The 21,588-nt window shown below is 37.3% G+C and overlaps 1 protein-coding gene across 5 annotated transcripts in view; it reads left to right on the top strand.

Moving 5' to 3' along the window:
• The window catches only part of LOC144651231 (uncharacterized), a 46,591-nt gene that overhangs the window by 18,767 nt on the left and 6,236 nt on the right, over positions 1–21,588 (top strand). For 2 of the 5 annotated variants that reach the window (XM_078511157.1, XM_078511155.1), the window contains exons 1-2: positions 19,138–19,194; positions 20,436–20,498. The exons of 1 other annotated variant lie outside the window; for it this stretch is intronic. In XM_078511157.1, coding sequence (XP_078367283.1) covers positions 19,147–19,194; positions 20,436–20,498 — 111 coding nt within the window. In that variant the 5' untranslated portion in view covers positions 19,138–19,146. Of the gene's footprint in view, positions 1–19,136; positions 19,195–20,435; positions 20,499–21,172 lie in introns of those variants that run through there. 2 more of the 5 variants (XM_078511156.1, XM_078511158.1) reach the window with 2 other exon arrangements.

The raw sequence follows: 21,588 nt of genomic DNA, 5'->3' as shown, positions 1-21,588 counted from the left end.
ACGGTATTTGTAAAGCTCCTGTCAGGCACCGCTGCACTACTTAATCCTGAAAAGGCTGAATTAGTCGAAGGCGTAATTTCACTACATTTTAAAGTAAGAAACACAGTTCAGTACTTACAAAACAAGACACAACATTTGCTTTCCGACAAAGTAATGGCATTGACAATCAGTCAATCTCAGAGATCCACAATAAATACGACACAACAAAAATTGTTGGCATCGTTCGCCAAGAGTGGAAAGGCCCTTAGTTGTTCGTAAGTGTGTTGTTGTAGCTTAAGTCAATTGAATCTCTGCTTAGACGCGAAGTATAGTATGGGAAGCCATTTCTCTTGAGGGGCTGGTGTAGTTTTAAAAATAGTTCCGACTTTATATACACTGACTGATCAGCCAATAGCACACAATAAGTTTTTTGATGATTTTTGAAACACATAGCAGTTTGTTTTTTGATGTTCCTAATTGCAAAAAAATAAAGCCCCCCTACTGTGTGCAGTACGTTTTATTGTTATATTTGTTTGTGTGTGTTTGTTTCACTTAGCAATCCAAAAACATTTTCCGCGTTGTAAATTAAAAGAGGTTTGTCACGGATGGCGTAACTAAACAAAATTTTGCCTAAATATTTGAAGATCGTGGTTCGTAATCTACCGACTTATTTCTTCAGTCGGTGCTTTTTTGGTTTTATATTATCACCCATTGGTATTTTCTTATTATCATTATTAGTATTTTAAGGTTTGCTTTGATTTGAAGGCAATCTTGTGCATCGTAATAAACGACTTAATGCGCGAAAGTTTCGCGGTCATTCATGTCTCCTGTCGTTAATTGGAGGCAATAAATTAGATGAGAAAGATGTAATTTTCTGTCGTCACGAGTGTGAGACAAAGGTTAAGAAAAAATCTGAGACCATGGTGGGAAACGAACCCGTGACAATTCACACATCGGTTAAAGGCGAGTTTGGCCATTTGTTCTAGGTTCATGCATATGCCGAAAGTGACGCGCACACATTAACCCATTGACGCCAGGCTTTTTTCGGAGAAAATGCATTTCAGACATTTTCTATTTAATTTTTTCCCTTTTCCTTTTTCTTCTATTCTTATCTTTTTTTTCTGCAGTTGTTGGCCTTCTACGGGGCACAATTTGCCCCACGCAGTCCGCCATTTTGAATTGTAATGAGCTTATAAATTGTGGGATAAACAGAGCTTATACGTCATAAAATGTATCGCCGGCGACGTTCTCATACAAGAGGGGAAAGTCTCTCCAACTAACCCCCGCAACAAGTCCCTTGAACAGTTCACACGAGGGGACTAGTCGCCGGGGATTTGTTCCCTTGTGTGTTCCGGCCTTAATTTTCAGGGACAAGTTCTAGAGACTTGACCCTTCAATTCAAACCAGTTTAAATCCGTAGGACAGGTTGCAGATCAAACTTTGGTTTCTTCAACTTTGACAAAAATGGGTAGTTCACACAACGGGACATGTCCCAGAGACTCGTTGCAGAGACTAGTCGCAGAGACTTGTCCCCTGGTATGTGCAATACTTTTGCCGGTCTCCGACCCATCGGAAGTCCCATCAACGTGCCTGCGAAGTTGAACGCTCTTGACTTCGCAGGCATGTGGGTGAAAAAGACCGCTTATAAACCCCCCCCCCCCCCCCATCTATCTGTAGACAAACAAAATACATCCGATTATAAGCCCCTCCGGATATAAGCCCCTCCGCTTAAAAACCCACCCAAAACCACTTACGAAGTTGTATAAGCCCAGGGCTTAAAAGCGGAATTTTTGCGATATGCCAGAACTAGAGTGAACTTCTAGTTCTGGAGTGCAGAGCTTCGTTTTGGAAACCTGCCTACACTTGCGAGTCCGATTGGCCAGCCAACATAAGTTCCAAACTTTTAGCAAGGGCTATTAAAACTGGTCTAAATGATTTAATGTAGAGATGATGTAACAGTTACTCAGCAGTTTGTTTGAAGCCAGCAAATTAAGACTAAAGCCAATGAAAATCGGAAAAGTTGGGAAAAAAAATCCGTAACATTGTCTAAGTTGCGAAAGGTCATGGGTTCCGCTTTCGTTGAAGACTCTTGCTTTGTTCCATGTACATTTCCTCATTGCATCTGAAAATTATAATATAATATACATTTTCAGACATAAACTGAATGTGGCTTTATTTTATCTGGCGATGCTTAATTTACAGCTCGCCTAGCTCTCCTTATGTTTACAACAAATTGTGATTCAGTTTTGTTCGGCATTATGATAATCATGATCCTCGAGCTCAGTCTCCACACGGTCGGCAAAGGAGTCCTCAAGCTGAAGGTTGTTTAGGCTTCGAGCATGAACTTTGGAACGACGTCGACGGCCCGAGGAGAAACCAAAACGACTAGCTTCACTGCAACAAATAACGTAAAAACAACTTTTTTAATGCTTCAAAAAAATTGAAGACGTATATGTTTGTAGGTATAAGTAAAGAGCATGAGCACAATAAAGTCAACAATTTTATTTTCTTGTTGTTTTTTCTGCTTATTCTAAAGGCCCTTTCCATTTGTCAGAACTGGCCGGCCAGACCGGTATATTCGAGAACAGAATTAGTCAGATTTGTCCTGTCAAATCACACAATACATAAATATTATACATTGTTATGGTGTATTTGTGGAAACATCTCGTGGAAAAGGCCCATTTCACATTCAAGACCACCAGATCCACCGGACCGAGAGGGGGGTACTCAGGTATGTTTTGGGTGGGTATGTGCCACCGAGTCGATCCAAAGTAGCACCCCGTTTTAGAAAGAATTTGCATCCAAAATGATACCCCGTTCTAGAAACAGTTCAATTTTTTAACACCCCGTTTTGGCTACTGATAATTTGAAACTTTCGTGCGTTCAAATTATCATACCCCGTTCTTACCCCGTTCTAGATCGGGAGCCCAAAATCACTACCCCGTTGGGCGGCACATACCCGTATAGGTATTTTGGAGGAGTACCCTCCCCCCCCCCCCCCCCGGGCCGGCCGGCTAGTTCCAACAAATGGAAAACGCCCTTAGTGAGGACAGCAGAAGAAAAATGATCGTTTTCTTTCTTCTTATGAGCTTATGGTTATGCTTGTACTTGTTATTATGTCCAGTGAAAACTTGTCTTAACGGAACAATTCTCCAGAAAGTTACATGGTTTGAAATGAGCATGCAATTCTTATACCGATCTGAAGAGGTTTACTCATCATGATTATTAATGCTAGTTAATTTTAAGCAAATAAAGGTAAAGGTTAAGTCTGCGTTCGGAGCTTATCCTGGTTTCGGTAGCATTAAGCGCCCAGGAGTATTTCTACTCCCCTGGATGGGATGCTTGTCCATCACAGGGTTACCCAACAGCAGTAAATTCGCCGGTACCCATTTATACACCTGGGTGGAGAGAGGCACTGTGAGAGTAAAGTGTCTTGCCCAAGAACACAACGCAGCGCCCGGCCAGGCCTCGTACCCGGACCGTTCGACTCGGAGTCGAGCGTGCTAACCATTAGGCCACCGCGCCTCTCAGTCGCAAAATTAGGAGGGAGGGGTGGGCATCCTCTTTTCTCGCTATTAAAGAGTTTGACACAAACCTTTCGTGCAGTGAAGATAAAATGATGCAAATCACAAGGGTAATGACAAGAACACGCTTCATGTCGCAAGTATTCCTGTTAAAATAGCAAACAAACATTGCGTTAAACAAAAGTGCATATTTATTTGGCTGAAATATTTTTAGTTTACTGTCCTCTTCATTAGACTGCATACATATACACGTACGTCAGTTGTGTTTCGATGCGTAAACAATTGCAAGGCTAACCATTGTTTTCAACTATTCCACTGGGTTTGTCGTTTAAATACAAAAAGCTATGCAAACATTCCCTTTGCCATTATGAGTTGCTACATTTACTGTACTCGTCAAGTAAGTTGTTAACTTTACCTAAATATAGTACTTAACAAAGATGGCACTAAACTAAAGGGTCGTCTGAGGTCTCCGGGTTGATGCTTGACCTATGTATTTTAGGGTCGATATTGGTTATTGAAATTGCAGCTATTATGCGTCAACTCCCAATTTACAGAGCAAAAAAATGATTTATTATCTGGCATGGACCGAGATTGCATCGGAACCCTTTCCTTGTCAGAGGTAAGGCCTAGTTTAAATGAGCTCTAAATTATAAGATGTCTAATTTTCACTCACCAAGTATATATCAACAAACCTTCGCAGATTCCGCTTGAAGTCAGTCAGGCACTAATGTGTAATGATTTAAAACAAGAAAAGGCGGCTTAATTGCACCTTATTACTTATTGTTTTTATACATTTTTATTTATGACTTTAAAGGGTCGAATTGCAGGGCGCCCTCACTGATCACGAAAGATCACGAAAGTGCCACGAACTCAACCTTACCTGAAAAAACTTTCCTTGGAGTCTCAAACATATTCAAACTAATTGTTTAATATATAAAACAGCTCACTTTGACTGGAAATTAAGATGTCAGTAAAATGCAAATTAGAAGCGTTTGCTCTGAAACGACTGCGTTGGAGCTGATATGAGCAAAGGACGCCCAATCTCTGGAAAAAAAGCTACACAACTAACGCCATATAACTTGCAGTGAAGTAGTGTGCTAAAGTATCACAAGATAGACGCGACGCGGACTATCAATAATTTGTTTGGCGTAGGTTTGTTTAAGAAGCTTCGTTACGGATGGTGTATTTTGAAAAATGTACGCTTAATAATAGAAGTTTTTTAGACTTTTTTCTCGTCGGTCAAGCGTGAAAGGAAAAAAGCCCCCGGGGGGGAAGGGGCGGGGAAAAAAGCGCGCGTGTAAAAATGGCCGCGCTATTTTTCCCTTCATGCTCGCTGGTCAAGGAAAAACAGGGACTGATCATAGTCTAGTTCTTTTGGTAGACATATCATCGGAGGCGTAGGAGTCGCGGTGGTCTAATGGTTAGGCCGCTGGACTCTGGATCGAGTGATCCGGGTTCAAACCCTGGCTGGGGTTATTGTGTTGTGTTCTTGGGCAAGACACTTCACTCTCATAGTGCCTCTCACCACACAGGTGTATAAACGAGAACCTGCGAATTTATGCTGGGGGGTAACGCCGCGATGGACCAGCATCCCAGCCAGGGGGAGTAGAAATACTCCTAGTCACTTCATTTTACGCAAACCAGGTTAAGCTCCGGCTGTATTGGCCACAACGCAAGCAGACTTTACATATCATCGGAGGTTAGTTTTTGGTTAGTTTCTCTAGCGAGAATTTTGTGTGTGTACAACAATACCGCATGATAAAACTCTGGAATCGTGAACATATAAACCATGCCAGCTCTACACAGTCGTTCAAAAAAAAATCCATTTCTTTTGCATCTTTTTTTTTCTTCTTAGGAAATGTGTGTGTTTTTGCGTTTTGTGCTTGCATTTTAGGATTTGAAAACATTCCTAATTCCCCGTTGTGACTGTTTTTGAGTTGATGTGTTAACGCCATTCAATGTTGCTTGTCGTTAATTCAGGCCCGGGAATGGTGGATATCGATTGTGTTAATAACCATGTGCTTGTAGGCAGTGCTGGAGTGTGGGTAAATTTCACATAAATACATAGCGCTTATCTAAACAGGGTCGGCCAAGGGGTAAGTGGTATACCAATATACCTGAATATACCCAGTATACCCAAAATTTCCCCTCAAAATAATGCAAAAATGGCCAAAATTTGGAAAAACACAGAATACTTTGTGCTCATAAAAGGCTCAACTTAAGCGTAAAAATACTGTATACCCAATTCAAAATCCCCCTGTATACCGTATACTTAAAAACCCTGGCAGACCCTGTCTAAAGAAGAACGGAAAAGAATTGCTCAATTGATTTGAATTATACGCTGACATGATAGGGTAAAAAGTTAATACGGAAAAGTAAAACGTGCTCATGGCACGGCCCGACAAGGAAAACTTGTCAAGAAATTATATTACCAAGTCTATGACTTCGGAAAACTTGTTCATCTTTACTCAAATTGCTGTTGCTGTTTAAACGTCAACTCGTCGCCATGACTTTGTTATCAGCAACTCGATCCCAGCCTCTCTCTCCTTTTCCCCTCTTGTTCCTTGTTCTCTCAACAATGAGTAAAAGCCGGGAAAGAGATCCTGGGATCGGGGTTGTATTATCAGAAGGCAAAGGGGAAAAGCGACATATTTATTATCCTATTTTTCCTGAAGTTTTTTAATACCAGGTATTCTATTAAATGTAATGTCACGAACGTCAACTGGAAGTCTCAAGAACTAGTTCATGCATACTGCGCATGTCATTGCGTCTACGTGATCAAGTCGCAGACGCCAGAACGCGAGTTTTGAAGTTCAAGGGAAACGCCGTGAAGCAGCGCGAACGTCTAATGTGAATTATCTTTTATTTTCCTTGATTTATAGCTTCAAGCAAATCCATATTAAAGAAGAAAAATATTTTAACGCTTTTAATTTGGGTTTCAGAGTGGGCTGAGACTAAATTCTTCGCACTCGACGGTCAAGCAAGGAATTCTACGAAGAATTGGCGGGAAGATTTGAAGCACTCTGTTTATCAGCTTCCATGTTTGACCCGTCAAGTGCGAAGTATTTAGTCAGCCCACTCTGAAACCCAAATTAAAAGTGTTAAAATATTTTTCTTCTTTACTATGGATTTACCCAAAGCTAACAATCCAGGAAAATAGCAGATAAGCCAAGTCTCTTGCATCTTTTAATTATAACGAAGACATGACAACACAGCGAAGACGTTCGTGTCACAAAAACAAAGACTGCTTAACCTTCCTTTTTCTCGGCCTAAAACGCTCGCCTCGATCCAGTCCTGCGCGACCTCCCCGCCCTTTGTGTTGCCAAAAACGTTTGGTTCTTAAGCTCTCTATTACCATTCAAGACGTAACCCATTATTCCACCCACAAAATTGGCTCTGCATTATTTATGATTCGCTTCGTTTTCCCGCTTTAGCTTATTCCTGTTTATTTAAATCGTCTCCGGTATAGCTTCCTCACGTCCATAAAAGGGTGGTTATCCAGTTAAACTCAATTCTTAATGAAGAAACTTAATTCAGTATACAGGACCGTAACCAGACCTTTGGCAAAGACGAGGCAAGATCTTGCTAGGAGGTTCTGGGGGCATGCATGCCCTGCAGATAAAATGGAGAACAATAAGCTCTGAATAAACTCTTTCTTAATCATTTTTCATAAGGTTTTTCTTAAAAAATCAATCTTGTTCAACTGGTGATAATCTTCCCAACTAAACATGTTTTGGGTTTAATTCAATACTGTTGGAGATTTATAGCTGCGTTACTTACAGGTGCGTAACAAAAAGGATTCATATCGTGACAGTAATCAACAGCCAATCAGATCAATGTAACTAAGCTTGAGCGACAAGTTGATCACGTGAACATAGAATACATAACAAAAGAATGATCTGTGATTTTAGAGTAGAAGAGAGAACGTGTTCGGTGACGGTTGAAACTTATTGTGAGCTTTGTTACGAATAAAGGTATTGAGACGAGACTAGTGATGGGTGAACTTGTGATTTCCAACAATACCAGACAAGTGCCTCGTCTTGCGTCTTGCTAGTTACGGCCCTGCAGTATATAAAAATAAAGACAGAACACGAGTTGCACCAATAACTGCCTATTTTACAGCAAACATACAAATTCCCTCAAATTTACTGAGAATCTCCGGCGAAAATATATTTTGACGTATTTTTATCGGCATTAAATCTAACTAACAAACGAGAGAACATTCCGGAAGAATAACTCTCAGTACCGAATAACCGCCTTTCGAAAACTTCTCGATTAATTTTAACTAACACAGTACAGTTTTCCTCTCTACTGAGGGCTTTTTGTAACAGAATTCGTGCGATTGCGGTTCTATAGTCGCCGTGTCTAAGCAAGATTCCAGACTGAATCGAATCACCTAGTCATTGCTATTTGTTTCATTGTTCAAGCTATGTTTATATGAATATCGGTAGGCGAGAATAACATTTCTGAAAGTCGTCTTCTTGGGTCCGCCATCTTACATTTCTTGATTTTTTCCGTGAAATAAGAAAACTTCCAAACCTTACTAAAATGTAATGAAAACTTAAAAGTGATCTTAAAATGTAAAACATATTGCAAAACATGTTAGGAACTGTCATTAAAAACAGAAAATTCTAATTTGGTCAAATAGTTGCCATGGAGACATCAAATTTCTTCAAAATTGTCGCCGAATAAAAGTTCAAGATATAGACAGAACGTTTGGTGGGTTTCACTTAAAATTAAAATAAAAAATATATAAAGTTCGTGGGGATAGATTTCTTCAATCCATTCCAGGAATTAAGAGTAAAAAACAAGAGGGCTTCTGTCTTATCTGCTGTTGTTGTCTTTTTTAATTGTTTTACGACAATATGAGAATCAGTCTTCTCGTACTGAATTAATCGCTTTCAGAGAAGACTCAAACCGCTGTTGCTTTATTACAAGTATATTCCGGCCTAACAAAGGATGTCATTCTACAGGAAGAGTTGAGCACAAGCCGGAGAACAACATGCAGTTACAAGCCATGCCTTGTATTACTACTCTACCAAAATTAGATTTCAATAAACATAAATATGCTTATTAATCGGGCGTGGCCGATTTATAGTTTACCCTTTGGTCGTCCTAGACAATAGTCTCCTGTCGGCTAAAAATGACGGGGATAGCCTGGGCCAATCGGGTCCATTTCAGTTTTGACAGTAAATCGTTGTAGGTCGACTTTTGGGCTAATCTGCAATCTGGTTCTCTTCTTTGCTTCGGCGGGAGGACAGAGAAAAAAGCTTAAGGGGTAAAGTACTAATAATCACCATTGTGAAACTGTAGTTGCTTTGACAAGTTGAAGCTATTTTTGTAAATAAAAGGGGTAACGTCATTCATGTCACGCAATGTTTTTGTGGGAAACTTTGAAACTAGACGCTTTGCTGGTTTCTACAAATAGCAGTGTGATCTGGCGGTACATTTTTTTGAGGCGGACACCACTTTAAAACTATTTTTTTATATATTTAGCAAGAAGTATGTCGATTTTCATTTCCGCACAGTTGGGCGTCAAAGTCGCCTGTCACAAAGAGTAGAATGTTTGCACAACATGGTTTGGATATATTTTAGATTTGACTAGTGACGTTAGTAAGACACTTCTCAAGACGTCAGCAAAACATTGGCAGTGTACAGTATTGGTGTGAACTTGAATGGAATTTTTTACGAGATCAGTAAAGCTATCGAATGAAAAGATGACTTGAAAATGAAAACTTCGAATAATTATAATTAAATACCAATTGAATTTTAGATGAGAAATTCCGGAAGTGACATCTGTGTTCAAAATAGGAATTTTTGTACAACTTAAAGTTCCGAAAAAAAAAGACCACATGTTTTGTAAAATCACAGACAAACATGATCAGGAAAACAAAACAGGCCAATGGGTTTTATTCACGAAAATACAACTTTCTTAAGAAAGAGTTTGTAAACAAGACAATGGAATCGAATTACATTTCACACGTAATTTGCATACATTTGAACTTGCAAAAAAGAAGTATCTCTGCCGAGACATAATAGCGAGACCTTACATTAATAATTATTGTATTCTGATCTGATTGTTATTTTTTATGCATTAACTATTTGAAAGTGGTTCTCATCGATGAAAACAAAACGGTTTTTCATTCACTGCTTGAAGTATTTATAGACGTGAAAACATTCGCTTAATCAAATTACATTCTGCACGAAATATTTTGTATCCATTTGTCCCGAAACTTTGAGGAAATTGAAATCTTTGTGGACAGTACTGCATAAAAGCAGTTCATAGAATTGAATAAAAAGATAAGAACCATATTGATAAAGGAAATTTTAAAACTTTATTTTGGCTCATTTTGACGAAATTCAGGATTTTCAAAGACTGCCAGTAAACGGCTGTATCTTGTCTGTCTCTAACGATTTTGCTACGGTTTCGAACGAGCTAATTTTTCAACATGATATCATGGTAAAGTCGGTTCGTTCTGAATTTTTCAATACGGTATACAAGTTACAGGTCAATATACAGACCCTCTGTACAGTAAAAAAACGTTTTGGGAACAAACCATTGTGAACTTATTTTCTATGTTGATCAGTAAAAATCCTTAGTACGACATCGGGTTTGTTATCAAGTTCGTTAGTACGTTAATACTGCAAGGTGTATAACCTCAGAGAATTATTATCAAGTGTGTTTTGTTTTATTAGCGGTTTATACTCTAAGGTCTTGGTATGGGAGATCAAAATTAAGGTAAATTTCTGTTATTATCTGATTGCTTGGCACAGATTAGTACGATACTGAATTGGTTAGGAAATGTAAACAAACATTAAATTGAATGAGAGTAGAAAGGAAGGGACAGGTGGGGGTGAAAGGCTAAGGAGATGGAAAGGGAGGAAGAATTAAAATCCATGCTTGGTTATATCACGCAACCTTTGACTTCTGTTGTTTTCTCACAAGAACAAAACTTAAGGTGGGGTTCTACCTGAATTTGAATGGAACTTTAAGAGATTTAAAGAAGGGATTGAAGAAAAGAATGGAAACACCTCCAAACAGTTGACCCCCTCGCAAGAGCACTCCGGGTTGTCAGGAGACTGTTTGGTGTCCGTCCACCAATTTTTAACTTCAAATTCAAATTTTAAAATCACATTAAATCTCCAATATTTCTTATTTGTCTAAATTTTACTAATCCTTTGAGAAAAACTATCGCCTCCCAGACATCCCCCAAAATCGTCCAAAAATTAACAAAATACTGCAAAACAAATATATATGGGATAAGTAAAGCTTTTTTGGATTCCTTGAAACGCGGCTGAAATGGTTTTCAGTGTTTTCCAGCCCTTATACTTTGGGTCTTTACTACTATTCTTCACCAGTTGCTATTACAGTAATGGTATGAAACAAATACCTAATCATTGGTCAATAAGTTGTGATCATTTTCTTGACAATTAAGTAGTTACCTGATTAGGAGTTGACATCAAAATACTGAAATGCAGGTCAATATACAGACCTGATTAGGAGTTGGCTGGAAAATACTGAAATGCGTCAGCCACCTAAAGCGTTGGAAAAATTGGTCTTCAGGTAAAAACCCCGCCTTTATTAAGTATTGCGAAAAGGCTGCACTTTGCTAAGTGTTACAAATTTATATTTTCTAGACGTCTAGTTCAATCGTTTATTTGTATTGTGCGAAATATATTTTTATAAATTGAGACCATTATGTCATTAAGTAATAATGCAATCTTGAAAACATTCCAGATTTTCATTATTAAATAGAAACACGAAAAATTCAAATTTGGGAAAACAAGCCTGTCAAAATGACGTTGCAATGGTTACAAGTTACTGGCACAATAACTAATCCTACCAAATTATTGCGAGATAAATTTTAGATAAACGCGCAAAGTTTGGCAGCGTTTGGTTGAATCTTGAAAAAGTTATAAGCGTCCAAAGTCAGCGCGGGCCTCAAAAGCCCCCCCCCCCCCCCCGGCCTGAATAGGTTTAAGTGACTGTTTTTCCAGTGATTTTTACTGTACTGTACCCTGCCTTTCAAGTCAAAACAGATAGCTAATTATTAAGCGCCCGATTTTAAGCTTCTCAAGCTTCTCAAACTTCTTGTTTATTTATGAACTGCGGCACCGGAAGTATTAACCGATCCTACAAAATAATAATCGACGGATAGTGGACATTATTCCAAATTAAAATAAACATTGAAATTTTGGGACTCTATCTTTTCGTCTAGCTCTTATTGTCAAAAGATAATCTGAACGCGAAAATCGAATGTTGCCAGCAAACTTTCCAGAACATAAAAGGCATTGACTGAAATTAATCCATATGCAAAACGAAACATATACAAAACGCCCATAGCAAAAACATCAATTATCTCCCTCAAATAAAACTTAGAAAAACTGCAGCTTGGGAACTCTGCCCCTTATATGAGCTTAATTCATTTTTATATACCCCGCACAGTACTTCTATTCAGCTGTCATTAAAACGAAACGAAACATATGCTTAGCTCTATTCAGCTGTCATTAAAACGAAACGAAACATATGCTTAGCTCTATTCAGCTTTCATTAAAACGAAACGAAACATATGCTCAGAGCGAGATACCGCAATTTAATACACAATAAATAGTTCCCTCAATGCTGTCTATGCCATGTATGATATAACTTAGAAGTGAGACTGATACTTTTGGTACAAGCCTAGAATTTCAAAGAAGAGGAGTTTATTTTTCTCGTCTGACAGACAGAAATAAAAACAGGACGACAAATTAACAGAGTCTAGAAAGTTGAACATCCCGCGGCGCACAGTTTACCATAAGAAAGCTACTCACTTATTCAAATTTATTTGAAACAGTGCCGAAAGTGCGTTCTTTACCTCTGCTAACTAATTTGACAATCGCATCAGACAGCTAACCGTTGGTATTAAAACTGGCTTCCAATTTAACAACATTTTTATGATATACAGCAGCTGGCGACTAACTTAATACAAGATAAGACTGCCATACCATATGAAATAAAGACCATCTTTCGTCTCTTTCAGGTACTTATATAAATAAAGGATATTGATATATTAAAGTGAGTCATTTTGCCATTATCCAAATGCAAAAACATAGGAAAAAATACCAAAAATTACATTTTTACAAACAATGTCAGTTTATTAACTTTCTTTATATACTCATGCATGCTGTATATGTTCTGTTTCTTGCTTTTCATCACACAGGCGCCTACTATATAATTGTATATATAAAAGAAAAGCAAAGGAAAGTCAGACCACGAAAAGGTGAGTGTAAAGTAAGTAAATAAGTAAGTAATTTCTTTTTTCACGTTACACCCAAGAGCTTACAATAAAACTCGTTTGAACGTGCACATGATGAAATAAGAGACGAAAAATGCGACAAAGGTTATTTTAACATGTTTAAATATCGTCGACTTTCAAGTTCTGCAAACAAATGATCAGAGGTAAAATTTAAAGATTTGAAGATGCACATGAGAACGATGTCAATTATTAAAACAAAGCGAAGGGACTAGTTGTTCGAATATTTCACAAATCGCATCATCGAGTTTAAGAATTCCAAGGTTCTTCCCATACGCCAAGTTATCGCTAAAATGCTAATTTATGGCTAGTACGATATTCGCAAACATAAGGGTTATAGGTCTCCCCTAACGTTGGACAAACTCTCAAATGTTTGCAAATAGTTAAGCCTCGAAAGCTTGTGCTTGTTCCGCAACGTTTATCTGAAATGCGAGTCACACTCGAATAAAATTCTTGTGTAACAGTTATTCTTCTCTCCCTTATTTTAATGAAAGGTGCGTGCACGCAAAAGCCCTTTTGCAAAAAAAGTTACACGCGCGCGACATTTACAGTGTTTCGGCACGCGCTCGATTTCTCATTCGCTTTGTATCGCTTGACAACATCAAGGCAGACGAAGGTTTTTTTTTATCCATTTGATGCTCGCTTAAATCTTTTAGTTTTGCTCGCTGAATAGGCTTATAATGTGTTATTTCCTTGAAACATTACGAGAGAGAAAGATGATTATTTTTAAACGATTTTCTTTTTCGCACTGAATCCCACAATTTTCCTCCTCAAGGCTTAAAAACGTTGCAAAATGCATGAAAAAGCGACAACTTTTATTCGATTTATTTTCGGGGCTCAATTTATTAAATGTTCATCGTCGTCGCACATGTATATAAAGCGATTATTACGTTAGAAAACGTCGCTAGCGAAATGCGACAGTATTTTTATGGATTTGCTTTTCATTATTCTTACTCAAAGCTGGTTTCAGTTTTCTCCTCAAATAGACTTTTCGAGGAATATTTTCGCTGAACAACATTGCGGCAAAAAAAAAATAGTTTTGATCGATCAGTTGTTTTTCAATCTATATATCTGCTTGATCAAGCAGATTTATCAACTTATTCTTCAGTCAAAGCATTAAGCGGGCCGCCGGTTTGTAACCCACATAAAAAATGTGTTTTACGGACTTTCCTCTATTTTGAATATCACTACCGATATATTTTAGATCGACGAATCTAATTGAGTAACAAACTGCAAGATGCTTGCAATGATCTGAACATATTACACGTGCTAGACACCGACGTACGAAAACACACTCGAACGAAGGGTCTAGCAAGGAACTAATTTCAGCTAAAATCAACTCAGACCTTTGTCAAAGAAAATGTAGAAGCCGAGAGAAGCGATTATTTGAAGTCGATCTATTTTCCACACACTTTTTTTGTTTTCCTCCTAAACAGACTTTTAAAGCTCTCATATGAGTTTGACTGACTTTCAAATGCTTGCTAAATAGTCAAGGCTACCATGTCTGATGTGCTATCTCCATGCATGGTTGCCCAAAATGTGGAAGTCTTGCTTGGATAAATTGAAAAACATGTGCTGTTTTCATGTCGTTCTGAAATACGCCTGCATGAAAAGTGGCATCAGAGTCAGTTCTCTTTTCAATTTGTTTTGTTGCGCTTATAAAACGTCGCAACATAGAAAAGCGATAATTTTTGCTCAATTTGTTTCGGCGCTCTATTCTTTAAGTTGTCCTCACCGGCCAGATATTTTAACTACGTTCGAAAACGTCACGAAGAGGTATGCGACACTATTTTTATGGATTTGCTTTTTACTCACTTGCTTCAGTTATCTTATTCGAATGGACTTTTCAACGATAGTTTTCGCCTGGCAACATCGCGACAAAAAAAAGATTGAGTTAGTTTTCATCGATTTGTTTTTTAATCTATACTTTTAGATTTTCTCCTCGATCGAGCAGATTTATCAACCTATTATTTTGCCACAAAAAAATCCATTATTTTTATCGACATAGTTTCCACTCGATTCTTTCAGTTGTCCTCCTCGCGTGGGTTAATTGTAACAACATCAGTTTCTCGAGTACGAGTACTTATTACTAACTTACGGTAAAATCTTGTACAAAATGGGATGAACTTAAACCAATCATCTGCAGACAAAAAGTAAAAACTAAAAACATTTACTTATATGTAGGGCCGTAACAAGACATTTGCCATAGACTAGGCAAGATCTTGCTAAAGGGTTTTAGGGGGGAAAGCCCACAAAAAATGTTTGACTGAATCTAGAAGCTCTGAAACTCTTTCTTCAAACTTTTTATAAGACATTTCTTGAGAAATATAAATCTTGTTGAACTGGGGATTATTTTCCCAACAAATCATATATTTTTTTTAATTTTGGGTAAAAAATCTAGACGAGGCAAGTGCCTCGTCTTGCCTCTTGCTAGTTACAGCGCTGATAAACCGAATAAATTGCGTTATTGAACATCGTTTTAGGTTGTTGGAGTTAATGTACCGGTATGTATCTATTGGTTCTAGACCAGTGGTAATTAATAGCTGGTAAAGCTGCAAACAGTTACTTGTAATAACAATTTGAAATCTTCGCCGGAAACAACTAAGGTCGGTGGATATATTTAATACGACAAACAAAAGAAAATAAGGAATCATAACCAAAAGGATGATGTCTTAAGTCAACTCGACGCCATGATAATTTTTTAAACACCTGTCATGAGTAGTACTCGCGTGCAACATTTGAGCGGTTGGTAAAAAGGGATTTGGATAAAAAGAAGTGTAACAAGTAATTGTTAACTGCTTCATTACCCTTGTTTATTAAAATAATGTCCAGAAGTGCTGCGTTGAACCTTATCCTCGTGGGCAAACAAGAAAAAACAAAATATTTATTACAATGATTACTATTCCATCTCCGGCGAAATTTCCGTTTTCGAAAATACGTTGGCTGTCAGTGTCGAGACGGGCGGAATCGTTTTATAAATTTTAAGTTACGCTACTTAAACTCTGCTTCGATGGAACACCAATATGGCGGATAAGTCGGTTGCCATAACGATGGAGAAATCTGGTCACGTGAGTGAAAACGCTCTATTCCGGCCTAACAAGGATGTCATTCTACAGGAAGAGTTGAGCACAAGCCGGAGAACAACATGCAGTTAAAAGACATGCCTTGTATGCATGGAAATCGAAATTTATTTTAGTCTTTTGTCTATATTACTACTCTACCAAAATTAGATTTCAATCAACATAAATGTGCTTATTTATTTATGAACTGTGGCACCGGATGTATTAACCGATCCTACAAAATAAATAAGTAATCGACGGATAGTGGACATTATTCCAAATTAAAATAAACATTGAAATTCTGGAACTCTATCTTTTCGTCTAGCTCTTATTGTCAAAAGATAATCTGAACGCGAAAATCGAATGTTGCCAGCAAACTTTCCAGAACATCAAAGGCATTGACTGAAATTAATCCATATGCAAAACGGAACATATACAAAGCGCCCAAAGAAAAACCATCAATTATCGCTTTCAATAAAAATTAAAAAACTGCAGCATGGGAACTCTGCCCCTTATATGAGCTTAATTCATTTTTATATCCTGCACAGTACTTCTATTCAGGTGTCATTAAAACGAAACGAAACATGCTCAGAGCATGGTAAGATACCGCAATTCAATACACGATAAATAGTTCCCTCAATGCAGTCTATGCCCTCTGTGATACAGCTTAGAAGTGAGATTGATACTTTTGGAACAAGCCTAGAATTTCAAAGAAGAGGAGTTTATTTTTCTCGTCTGACAGACAGAAATAAAAACAGGACGACAAATTAACAGAGTCTAGAAAGTTGACATCCCGCGGCGCACAGTTTACCATAAGAAAGCTACTCACTTATTCAAATTTATTTAAAACAGTGCCGAAAGTGCGTCCTTTACCTCTGCTAACTAATTAGACAATCGCATCAGACAGCTAACCATTGTTATTAAAACTGTTATTAAAACTGGCTTCCAATTTAACAACATTTTTATGATATATATGATATACAGCAGCTGGCGAATAACTTAATACAAGATAAGACTGCCATACCATCTGAAATAAAGACCATCTTTCAGGTACTTATACACTATAAAAGAAAAGCAAAGGAAAGCCAGACCACAGAAAGGTGAGTGTTTAGTAAGTAGATAAGTAAGTAATTTCTTTTTTCACGTAACACCCAAGAGCTTACCATTAAACTCGTTTGAACGTGCACATGATGAAATAAGAAACGAAAAATGCGACAAAGTTTATTTAAATATCGTCGACTTTCAAGTTATGAAAACATATGATCAGAGGTAAAATTTAAGAATTAAAAGTTGCACATGAGTACGATGACAAACATAAGGGTTAAAGATCTCGCCTTCGTTGGACAAACTCTCAAATGTTTGCAAATAGTAAAGCCTCGAAAGCTCTTGTGCTATTTCAACGTTTATCTGAAATGCGAGTCACACTCGAATAAAATTCTTGTGTATCAGTTATTCTCCTCTCCCTTATTTTAATGTAAGGTGCGTGCACGCAAAAGCCCTTTTGCCAAAAAGTTACACGCGCGCGACATTTACAGGGATTTATCAACTTATTCTTCAGTCAAAGCATTGAGCGGGTCGCCGGTTTGTAACCAACATAAAAAAGTGTTTCAAGGTCTTTCCTCTATTGTGAATATCACTGCTCATATATTTTAGATCGACGAATCTAATTGAGTAACAAACTGCAAGATGCTTGCAATGATCTGAACACTTTTTACGTGCTAGACACCGACGTACGAAAACACACTCGAACGAAGGGTCTAGCAAGGAACTAATTTCAGCTAAAATCAACTCAGACCTTTCTCTAAGAAAATGTAGTAGCCGAGAGAAGCGATTATTTGAAGTCGATCTATTTTTCACACACTTTTTTTTGTTTTCCTCCTAAACAGACATTTATAACTCTCTTATAATTTCGACTGACTTTCAAATGCTTGCTAAATAGTCAAGGCTACCATGTCTGATGTGCTATCTCCATGCATGGTTGCCCAAAATGTGGAAGTCTTGGTTGGATAAAAAACATGTGCTGTCTTCATGTCGTTATGAAATACGCCTGCATGAAAATGTGGAAGTCTTGCTTGGATAAATTAAAAAACATGTGCTGTTTTCATGTCGTTCTGAAATACGCCTGCATGAAAAGTGGCATCAGAGTCAGTTCTCTTTTCAATTTGTTTTGCTGCGCTTATGAAACGTCGCAACATAGAAAAGCGATAATTTTTGCTCAATTTGTTTCGGCGCTCTTTTCTTTAAGTTGTCCTCGGAAACATTTGTCGGCATTGAAACTGGAACAAATTCAGCAAGCTAAATAAAGAACCAAGAAAATTTTCCAGAGCCGGGAACCATCTAGCAGAAGACGCCTTCAACAAATATGTTGGCTGTCTGTTGAGACAGGCAGAATCGTTTTATAATTTTTAAGTTATTTGAGATGGCTGCTTGATAAAAAAAATATTTTCAATCTTAATTTTTTATTCATTTGTATCGGCTAAAAATTTTCCGAGGGAAAAAAAGAGTCAGTTTATTTCGTTTATTGTTATAAATTCCTTTATTCCTTTTCCTCCACAAGCAGTTTTTCTAACGGATTCGGTGTTTTTGTTTCAAAAAAATTACTACAGAGGAAGGCTAAAACATTTTTCCGCTTGCTCCAAAAAGGGGGAAAAATACATGTTGGAGTTTATGTATGTATCTATTGGTTCCAGATCAGCGGTCATATATAACTGGTTCAGCTACAAACTTATTTTTAATAACAGTTTTAAATCTTCAAAACAACTAAGGTCGGTGGATATATTTAATACGACAAACAAAAGAAAATAAGGAATCATAACCAAAAGGATGATGTCTTAAGTCAACTCGACGCAATGATATTTTTTTAAACACCTGTCATGAGTAGTACTCGCGTGCAACATTTGAGCGGTTGGTAAAAAGTGATTTGGATAAAAAGAAGTGTCAAGTAATTGTTAACTGTTTTATTATCCTTGTTTATTAAAATAATGTCCAGAAGTACTGCGTTGAACCAGGAGCACTGGTTGAACCTTATCCTCGTAAGCAAAAAGGAAAAACGAAATCTATCTAGCTATTTCTCTAGCTATCATGATTATTATTATTTTATGATTCCTTCTCTAAAATTTCCATTAGCGTACGTTATTGCAAAATCCATCTTCATATTCAATTATTACTAGCTGCCAACTGGGTCACGATCCCGCGAATTTTCATTGTTCTGTAACCATGGCTATATAGTACGTCAGTGAAAGAGTGAATATTTTATACAAGATCATTTATTTTTCAGGTGATTTACGTCAAATGGAGGTCACGAAGAACGTGGGCCAAGTTTTCCCTTTAAAGAAGATGGTAAGATAGTTCTTTTGAGATAATTTTTGTTTACTTCTTTTAAACTTTTAGCACGGATTTGCATTTAATCTTAATAAATTCAACTAGTAAAAAAGAAACGGTTGACTTTCTATATAGGAATTGTGAAAACTAATTAATTTCGAAAATACGAGGTATGTCTTCTGTGAATACAGGTGGAAGAATAAAATAGACACAAAAACTGTTGGCTGTGTGAGAAATGAATGAAGCTTGAATCGATTTGTTAAACAGTACTTCCAGTTGAAAACGAAGCTAATGCCCGCTTGTTTGTAAATAAAGGTGTCCGTTTTGAATATATCCTATTTTGCTGAATATTTCAGTATTTGGGGACATAAATAAACGGTCAACAGGCTGGATCGTCAGGTTGTTTACATCAAAAACAAAAGAAAGTCAAAAAGATATGACAGTTTCTACGTTTTCTCTAATTGGAAAAAACTGGATGTTAAACGATACGACTTGTCATCAGGGATAGAGTAACATATGAATGAAGATAATTTTCCGTCATTTTATTTGGTTGTTTTCTTTTGTTTAGTTGGTCCACACTAGCAAGGTAACGACAAAATAACATAACGGCAAGGTTACCCAAATGCGAACGTTCGTTTCGAGCAGACTTTTCCCGTACTTGTTTTGCTTGGAAAACTCGCGCTACGGAGAAAGACGATTTATTGCTTGAATACATCGCAACAAATTACTTTTGATCGATATGCGTTTCGTTCATTCTCAGTTTTATTTTTCTCACCCAGAATAAACTTTTCAACTTAGTTATTTCCCTTAGTTTTCCTACACAAACAGTTTTTCCAACAGATTGTTTTTGCTTGAAAACAATACGATAGAGAAAGACTGAATTGCTTAAAAAATCGATTTGTTTGTCGCTTGCTCTAGAAGGGGTGAAAAATAGTTCTTTCAAGGGATAAAAGAAAATGCAATAAAAATGATGTAGTGGTGCATTTTTCAGGTTTACATGTCGTCAATACATTTTTTCAAACACTTCCTAGAGAAGCATTCGGCGAGATGCGGTCAAAATATTTCAGTCAGGATTTAACGCGTCTTCGTTTATACCTCCGTTTATAACTAAAATTGTCTCGACACCTATTGAATATTTCATATCACTGAGGATTGAACCTGGTTAACGAAATATCAACCCTTTCCTTTAACTCCCTGTCTATTTTGTGACGATGAATGAAAGAGTGAATATATCTTACATAACACAATTCTTGCTTCAGGTGACATACGCAAAAAGAAGGCCGCGACGAAGAACGAAGTTCAGGTTTTTCCAACTAAAGAAGGTAAGAGAATTACTTTCTTCCATTGAGCTTTTTATCAGGAATCTGCATTAATCTTAAACAGAAATTCAATAAGTTAAGAAAATAAACGAGAGACTTACTTTAACGCGGCCGTGTAAGTCAATATATTTACAGCGTATGTATTCCGCAAATTTTAAGAAAAAAGTAAACACCAAAACATTCCGAAAAAAATGAAGATCACCCGTAATTAATTCGATCAATCGCTAACACACTAAGTTACGAGACTTCGTATTTTAACTGACGAAACACCGCAACATAATCAAAGTGATAAGAATTAATTAATGGTTAAATTTGTTGTTTTACTCAGCTTGAGAGAGAAAATATTTTGACTATTTTGGATCTATTTATTTCCTCCCAATTCGACCATCAATTTTTTGATGGTCAAGTGAAACTTTTCGTTTTTAATGAGGCTCAATTGGAGTTTGATGGGTTTTTTCCTCTAACTTCGTTCATTTTTCTTTCTCAGATGCACTTGAGTAAGAAAAAAGTTATTCTACCGATATCTATTTTCGACTACTTTGAGTTTTAAAAATAAATTTTCTGAATAAAGCCGGTCTTTCAATGCAGTCTGACTCAGTCGGCTGCGATCATTTGTTAAGCGCGTCAATGTCCCTCTGAAAAGTCGTTGAATAGGACTTAATCGGTAGAAAATATTTTTTCTGATCTTCATCCTCCACTCGATTGTTTTTTTTTTCCTCCTCGATCTAACATTTAAGTTAATTGATTCGTTTAAAACGTCAAGAGAAAGAAAAGCAATTATTTTCATTAGTTTTCCTTTGCGAATAGCCTTTGAAACTTAATATTTCGCTTGAAAACATTGCGAAAGTAAAAGGGGATTAGTCTTAGGACTACATCGTTTTGCTCTGGAAGAGTGTGGATGCTTGACCCGCGAATTGGGCAATAAGTTCTCCTGCGAGCCTCGCGACTTAAAATATCTGGGACAAGAAGCGCGGGGAAAAATTACCACGCGTGGCAGCCGCGTCTCGTACGGTTTGTCTTCCAATTTTTGGCTGATTCTTCCATCAGTTTTTCTCAAGTAATTATTTTGCCTGATAAGATCACGACCAAGAAA

This window comes from Oculina patagonica, chromosome 4 (genome assembly GCF_052425735.1).
Source record: "Oculina patagonica isolate OP01 chromosome 4, crgOcupat, whole genome shotgun sequence".
In the NCBI taxonomy this organism is placed as follows: Eukaryota; Metazoa; Cnidaria; class Anthozoa; order Scleractinia; family Oculinidae; genus Oculina; species Oculina patagonica.
Note: the sequence above shows the minus strand (reverse complement) of the source record. Positions and strands in the feature narration are given on the sequence as shown.